Below are 8047 nucleotides of genomic sequence, written 5' to 3'. Positions count from 1 at the left end.
AATGCTTGTCCTAGGTTTCTTGCTGAAAAGGCAAAGATAGGAATTCTAGGAGAAAAAGTAGATAGAGGAAGATAATGAGCTCAGTTATAGACCCAATGGGTGGAAGGTGACTGGGATATCCAAGTAGGAACATCCAGTGAGCAGTTAGTCATATAGATAGCTGCAGCTCAGGGAGAGTTCTTGGGAGCCACTATATGGCAAAGGAAGTCCTGTGGGTGACTGACGTCAACCAGAAAGAGTTAGGAGGATGGCAAAAGAGGAAAGCCTAAAACAGAATCCAAGGGGGGGAAAAAAAAACACCATCATAGAAGGAATAGACAGAGGAGCTTATGAAAGAGTCTAAAAAAATAAACAGAAAATGAAGACAATATGGCCTCACAAAGGATTTTATTCATTTTTTTGCATTATTTTAAATATTATCTTTTCATTTTAACATGTGGGGCTTCTAAATAAATTAAGAAGCCATGGAAAAAGAGAGTTTCACAAAAATTAGTTAGGGACCACAGGTTTTTCTTCTAAAGCACTCCAAAAACACAAACCTGATTATATCACTTAACTGTGCAAAACTCTTTAGAGGTTCTCTATTGCCGTTGGGTAAAATCCAAGCTTTATAACAAGCCTGACAGAACTCTTCCTGAGCTGACCTCTGTCTATCATTCACCTCATCTCTCATCTCTCACCATGCCTCATCTCTCACCACTACCCACTAGGTCCTCTAAAATAAACCAGTTGATGTTTGCCCAGTCACCCATGCTTTTTGATGTCTCCATGCCTTTGCCCACTCTGTGCACTCTGCCTCTAGTGCTCTTCACCCTCCCATCTCTGTACCCAACTTCTATTCATCCTACAGAACACAGGACACTTCCTGTGTGCTATAATAACCTTCTGTATATCCACCTAACAGAGTACTCATCAGTATCCTGGCAGTACTGCTACTGTTTAATTACCTAATGTGTAATTATCTGTCTTCCTGACTATTTCACCTAGCAGACTGTGAACTTCTGGAGAGGGGGGATTATGTCTTATTCATCTCCAGTTCCTAGTACTTAGCACAATATTGGCCTGGCACACAGAATACCTGCCTATGGGTGTTCTGATTTTGATTTGTTGACTGAGAAGGATGATAGTAGTGAAAGGAACATCAGGTTGAGGGAGAAATTATAGGATTTTTGTTTGTTTTGATATAGGAGATATTTAAGCAGGTTCACAAAAAGAGAAAAGTTGAAAGATTGGGGACCATAAAACCCATGGAATAGCTGCTAGGATCAGGCACTAGAAGTAACAAGAAGGAAATGAGCACAAAAGCACCATAGAATGGCCCCTATCACACTATCTATGATAGTGGTGTGATGGGGAAAGGTGTATATGGAGGTAGATATGGGTAGGATGTAGATTATGAAAATAGAGCTCACTTCTCATGTGAGAGGCATGTCTTTGTCCCTGGAGAACAGTTTAGCATCTGACACAGATGAACCATTCAGTCATAGTTGTTAAATAAACAGTGAAGCCCACACAGAGAATTTGCAAAGAACAGAGTGAGTGTTTGATCCTACGCTAAAACACAGGTCTTCTAACGTAGAGGACACCTATGTAGCTCAGTTGCTGTGAAGGGAGGGGAGGAGGAAAACAAACAAGACCCAGGCTTCCCTCTGAGTCATGCACTCCCCACCTTCTCCAGGGATCTCATTAGAGGTGTTTAGCTGGGCAGATGTAAGCCCAGGCCCTGGGAGACAGGGCAGAGTACTGGAGCTAGACTGTCTCCACCCCTTCAGTAGCTCTGGTTGTGTTGCTAAGAGCCTCAAAGACAAAGAAGTCACAGCGGGAGCCCTAGGGCAGCCTCCTTCAGGCAGTCAGGCACTAGCCCCCAACTCGGGAAGTCCCCTACAGGCAGAGAAGGTGTGGACATCTCACACCCCAGCAGGAGAGCACAGAACCATGAGCCAGGACACCAAAGTAAAAACAACAGAGTCCAATCCACCAGCCCCATCCAAAGCCAGGTGAGAAGTCCTGGTCCCCTGTGTGGGATCTCTCCTCATTCCTCTTGGTGCCCGAGTCACAACTACAGTTTTGAATGCCTGGTGAATAAATGAAGCAAGACTTTCCTTCTTTCAGGAAGTCACTGCCTGTCCTGGACCCATCTGGGGATTACTACTACTGGTGGCTGAACACAATGGTCTTCCCAGTCATGTATAACCTCATCATCCTCGTGTGCAGGTTTGGCAGGGGCTCTAAGGGAGGGGAGGAAAGCCTAGAAGAGGACTGAAGAGTGAGGCCAAGAAGAATGGCAGATCCTGGGGGTGGGGGCAGGCAGGGAGGAGGCAGATCCCTGGGGGGCCTGAGGCAGAGTGCTGAGGGCCCTGGGCAGATGGCTCACACAGAGAGGGTGCTCTTATTCCAATCATGCCTAACCCTGCCCTGCAGAGCTTGCTTCCCCGACTTGCAGCACGGTTATCTGGTGGCCTGGTTGGTGCTGGACTACACAAGTGACCTGCTGTACCTGCTGGACATTGTGGTGCGCTTCCACACAGGTCAGTGAGCTTCTAGGAATGACCCTTTGTTCCATGTTCCCTTCCTAAAGACAGCCACTTAAGAAGTAACAAGAAAGGCATCCCCACCTTCCTGTACCTCTACTCGTGACAGCATCCCAATGCTTACCCCAGAAACCCCGGAGCAGAGTTATACCCTGCTCCACCCTGTCCTTTGGACCGGCTCCCTGGCCTGCCCTGGCCTGCTCACGCTCAGCCACGCTTGACTACAGCACATCCCCTTCTTACCTCCCCCTAGGATTCTTAGAACAGGGCATCCTGGTGGTGGACAAGGGTAGGATCTCAAGTCGCTACATTCGCACCTGGAGTTTCGTGTTGGACCTGGCTTCCCTGATGCCCACAGACGTCGTCTACCTGCGGCTGGGCCCACACACACCCACCCTGAGGCTGAACCGCTTTCTCCGCATGCCCCGCCTCTTCGAGGCCTTCGACCGCACAGAGACCCGCACAGCTTACCCTAACGCCTTTCGAATTGCCAAGCTGATGCTTTACATTTTTGTCGTCATCCATTGGAACAGCTGCCTATACTTTGCCCTATCCCGGTACCTGGGCTTCGGGCGCGACGTATGGGTGTACCCGGACCCCGCACAGCCTGGCTTTGAGCGCCTGCGGCGCCAGTACCTCTACAGCTTTTACTTCTCCACGCTGATCCTGACTACCGTAGGCGATACGCCGCCGCCAGCCCGGGAGGAGGAGTACCTCTTCATGGTGGGTGACTTCCTGCTGGCTGTCATGGGTTTCGCTACCATTATGGGTAGCATGAGCTCTGTCATCTACAACATGAACACTGCAGGGGCGGCTTTCTACCCAGATCACGCGCTGGTGAAGAAGTATATGAAGCTGCAGCACGTCAACCGCAAGCTGGAGCGGAGAGTTATTGACTGGTGAGAATTTGGGGCTCCAGACCAGGACAGGAACCAGTGTACATGATGGAACCTGAGGGAGGTAACTGGGTCCTTACTGCCTGGTGAGCCAGGCAAGGCAGTCAAAATGTAGCATTCAGCTGTGGGTTTGCTGGGTGGGGCTTGGAAAGAGATGTCTTCAACAAGGAATCAGGACTTGGGGGGAAGAGGTGGGTAAGAGACCAACAGGGAGAGGAGCTCATACCCAAAAAGGATAATATGGAGACCAGAGAATGGGAACTGCCACTGCCTATTAGGGCTCAGAAAGCTCTGGAAGGAGTGAGTGGAGAAGGGCAATCCTCCCTGAGAATGGCCAGCAAGCAGATGGTCGACTACCTTATGGTGATCCATAGTGTGGACTGAACAAAAGGAAGTGTCACAAAATTGGGAGAGAGAGCAGAGGGTCTCCAGAGAGGAGGGCCTTGGTCGCTGAGGTAGCTAAGGGTAGGGGTGGAACAAGACAGCACTGATTGGTGGGTAGGGTAGAGCCTGACAGGAGGTGAAGGGTTATCTTATTTATTGTCAAGTGGTAGAGGTGTCTATGCCCTCAAAAACAGATTATCCAACTGTCAGGTACTCCCATGACCCCTGTTAGATCTCAGTATGGTGGGTTTCTTTGCTGGAGCTGAGCTGAGCCCTGGTAGAAGGAGTGGAGGCAGGCATATAAAAGGCTGGCAAGGAAATGGCACTGTCCTTACTCTCAGGTATCAGCACTTGCAGATCAACAAGAAGATGACCAATGAGATAGCCATCTTACAGCACTTGCCTGAGCGGCTGCGGGCAGAAGTGGCTGTGTCCGTGCACCTGTCTACTCTGAGCCGGGTGCAAATCTTTCAGAACTGTGAGGCCAGCCTGCTGGAGGAGCTGGTGCTGAAGCTGCAGCCCCAGACCTACTCACCAGGCGAATATGTATGCCGCAAAGGGGACATTGGCCGAGAGATGTACATCATCCGAGAGGGTCAACTGGCCGTGGTGGCAGATGATGGTATCACACAGTATGCTGTGCTCGGTGCAGGGCTCTACTTTGGGGAGATCAGCATCATCAACATCAAAGGTGGGTATCCCAGTATTTGTTCCAGGGACAAGGACAGGGAGAGGGATGAGGACAGCAGAGCCCAGTGCTGGGATCAGATAGTACTTCAGGCCTAAACTTCTGATTGAGGAAACCTGGTCCTTCTCTGAGTCACTAGATGGCTCAGGAGAAAAACAACACATAGAGGACCCATTCCCTGAGAAGAAGCTGAGCCAAGGCCAGTGAAGAGGATGGGTTCTTGGAAGAGAGAATAGACTTGCTCTGTGGGTATTGACCTGAAGCACCAATAGACTAGTGGAAAGTGACAGAGATCATAATAGTAGCTAATGTTTATTACATGCTTACTACATGTTCACATGATATCGAAACATTAAATTCCCACAACAGTTCTGTAAGATAATTACTATTCTTATCCCAATTTTAAAGATAATGAAATCAAACTCAAAGTAGTCAGGTAATTTGCCCAAGGTTGCACAGGTATAACATGTGGGATGAGTAGAAAGAACAACTTTTTTACAGCCAAGTGGAAAGAAAGGTAGAAGAGGAGAAGTTCCCATTTACTGACCATCACCTCTAGGCCAGGCCAGGTACTACCTACTGGCTCACTTTTTCCTTTTATCAGCCCGTGCAGTAGGAATTGTTATGCTTAATCACAGGTATTAGGCATGAGGCCATGTGCGAGTCGGAAATCCTGCAAAGCGGGTGAGTGCACTGTCATGGGCTGAGAGGCTAGATGTACTCTGGCTCTCTCAGCATGAGGGTTCTATCCTCAGGGATTCTGAAAGCCTCACATCTGTCCTCCAATGATTCCCTCAAGCTCCACACCCTGTATGAGGTAGGAGGCTGTCTGTTTGACTTTGGACAAGTCATTTCCCTACTTAAGCCTCAGTGTAATCACCTATCCAAAGAGGATAATAATAAAAACCCTAAGAGTTATTTGTGAGAATAAACGAGCTACATGAGTGAGACATCCAGCTCAATGCTTGGCACACAGCAAGTGTTCAACAAATGGTAGCTCCCTTTCCCTTTTCCAAGGTCCTTCTAGCTCTAAGACTTTGCAGTATTCAGCCTTGCCTATCTCCCTATCCACTCTCCACCAACCTCTTTCTAAACTGCAGAGATATCATACAGCTCCCTGCTTAAAATATTTCAATAGCTTCCTACTGCCCTCAGCATAAGGTCTGAACTTCATGTCCTGGCTTATGAGACCCACCGTGACCTAGATCTCCCTCTCTCCACCCTCTCCACACCCTGACAGTCCGAACTGCTTACTAGTTTTTACATCCACCTGACTCTTTTCTACCCCCTTCCCTCTGTTCATGCTCCTCCCTCTGGCTAGATTGCCCTACCCCCACTTGTCCCCCTCTTCTTGTAGTTACCTCCTACTCAGTTCAGGTATATTAGACTGTTCTTGCATTTCTATAGAGAAATATATGAGACTGGATAATTTATAAAGAAAAGAGGTTTAATTGGCTCACAGTTCTGCAGGATTTACAGGAAGCATGGTGCTAGCAACTGCTCAGCTGCTAGAGAAGCTTCAAGAAGCTTATAATTGTGGCAGAAGGCAAAAGGGGAGCAGGCATGTCACCTGGTGAAAGCAGGAGCCAGGGGAGGGGGAGGTGCCATGCACTTTCAAACAACCAAAACAACCAGATCTCGTGGCATCAAGCCATGAATGATCTGCCCCCATGATTCAATCGCCTCCCACCAGGTCCCACCCCCAACACTGGGGATTACATTTCACATGAGATTTGGGTGGAGACAAATATTCAGATTACGTCTTAGGACATCCCTTCCTCCAGACTTCCCTAAATTCCCTGCCTTACAGTTTGGTAGGGTCTCTTTGCCCACTTTTCCACAGTACCTGATGAATATGTCTACACTGCACCAGCCATACTGTTATGTAACTCTTCCAATATATATCTATCTCTGCTAGACTGTGAATTATTTGAGGCAGTTCACTGATACCCACATAGCACAGAGCCTGTTCCCCAATATGTTACTAAGTGAAAGAATTAATGAGGCAGAAGGAGAGGTGGAGGTCCTGGTTCAGGAGTGAAATGCTACCTCCTCGCCCTCCTGCTAACTATCCTCCCATCCGCCCATGGGCCACAGGGAACATGTCTGGGAACCGCCGCACAGCCAACATCAAGAGCCTAGGTTACTCAGACCTATTCTGCCTGAGCAAGGAGGATCTGAAGGAGGTGCTGAGTGAGTATCCACAAGCACAGACCATCATGGAGAAGAAGGGACGTGAGATCCTGCTGAAAATGAACAAGTTGGATGTGAATGCTGAGGCAGCTGAGATCGCCCTACAGGAGGCCACAGAGTCCCGGCTACGAGGCCTAGATCAGCAGCTGGATGATCTACAGACTAAGTTTGCTCGCCTCCTGGCTGAGCTGGAGTCCAGCGCATTTAAGATTGCTTACCGCGTTGAACGGCTAGAGTGGCAGACTCGAGAGTGGCCAATAACCGAGGACGTGGCTGAGGCTGATGATGAGGGAGAGACTGGGGAGGGAACTTCCAAGGATGAAGAGGGCAGAGCAAGCCAGAAGGGACCCCCTGATCTACAGTGACCCCATCCACATCCCCAGGATCCCCGCCTCCTAGTGAACCCGGAGATGTAGTAAAGCCTAACTGCTGCAACTCTGTCATCCTGTCTGCGGGTCACAGACACAGGAGCAAAGTGGTCTATAGACACCCAGCTAGAGATGTAGGAGTATAGCGCACATTCATCCCCTGCTCACCAATACACACACAAACACACACAGTTACTCATAGACCTGTTGGCCCCAAGACTGTGCATTCCACCTAAAATGCTCTGGAATTTCCATTCTCAGAGCACACAGCACACTTGCTTTCCCACAAGCACCAATATGTCTTATACCCACACAATATATACGCATTCAGTCATAGACCTCCTAAACACACAAATGCTTACAGTCATGCACCAGTAGACACAGATGCACTTCACAGGTGTGTACACACTTGTGAAAACACAAAAGCACACCCTGATCCTTCTAGGTCTAAGATGTCTTTTGAATGTTTCCCATATGGGCTATTCACAAGTATACCCTAAAAGTTGCACTTCAGTAAAGTATTTGCCTCCTCCCTAAGCATGTATGGGGTTGGAAAGAAAAGGCAAAGTCAATGGTGGGCCAGAATGGATTCTGTCTGAATTCTGAGTCACAGAGATGATTAGCATGAACTGTGTAGTACCTAGTGGGTTAGATTCAGAAGTGAGGTACCTGAAGAATAGAGAATCAATACTCAGCCTAGGCAAAGCAGGCTCTCACATCACACTGCTGTAAGAATGCACCAACTGGCCTTTGCATCCCACACTAGAGCATATGTTCTCAATATATAAGCTCTGAAGGGTTTCATCTCGTTAAGTGGGCCTCTGCTTCTTTTTCTTCCCTCTGGCCAGCCCCGGAGCCTGGGGCCAGGGCTTCCGTGTGTTCAGGGCTGATTCCAAGAAGAGAATAGTTTCATTCTCCCAACAAAAAGAGGGTGAATAGTTTCAACAGGACCATTCACCTGTCCCTGTCCTACCATGATAGTTGTTG

The 8047-nt window shown here is 48.5% G+C and overlaps 1 protein-coding gene across 1 annotated transcript; it reads left to right on the top strand.

Moving 5' to 3' along the window:
- The first annotated feature begins 1781 nt into the window (after positions 1–1781).
- On the top strand, positions 1782–7597 carry CNGA4 (cyclic nucleotide gated channel subunit alpha 4). Its single transcript, XM_017507244.2, has 6 exons — positions 1782–1997; positions 2113–2214; positions 2422–2528; positions 2785–3430; positions 4153–4502; positions 6597–7597. Exons 1-6 carry the CDS (start codon positions 1936–1938, stop codon positions 7055–7057), a joined length of 1728 nt encoding a protein of 575 aa, XP_017362733.2. The 5' UTR covers positions 1782–1935; the 3' UTR covers positions 7058–7597.
- Positions 7598–8047: the final 450 nt, after the last annotated feature.

This window comes from Cebus imitator, unplaced genomic scaffold (genome assembly GCF_001604975.1).
Source record: "Cebus imitator isolate Cc_AM_T3 unplaced genomic scaffold, Cebus_imitator-1.0 Scaffold370, whole genome shotgun sequence".
NCBI classification, from domain to species: Eukaryota; Metazoa; Chordata; class Mammalia; order Primates; family Cebidae; genus Cebus; species Cebus imitator.
This window is presented reverse-complemented; position numbering and strand designations above follow the sequence as displayed.

Bases quoted from the DNA above. Each gene is read 5' to 3' on its own strand.
- CNGA4 (XM_017507244.2), top strand. From the start codon at position 1,936: ATGAGCCAGGACACCAAAGTAAAAACAACAGAGTCCAATCCACCAGCC. The intron at 1,998-2,112 runs GTGAGAAGTCCT...TCCTTCTTTCAG, and splicing joins CCAGCCCCATCCAAAGCCAG to GAAGTCACTGCCTGTCCTGG. The intron at 4,503-6,596 runs GTGGGTATCCCA...CATGGGCCACAG, and splicing joins CAGCATCATCAACATCAAAG to GGAACATGTCTGGGAACCGC.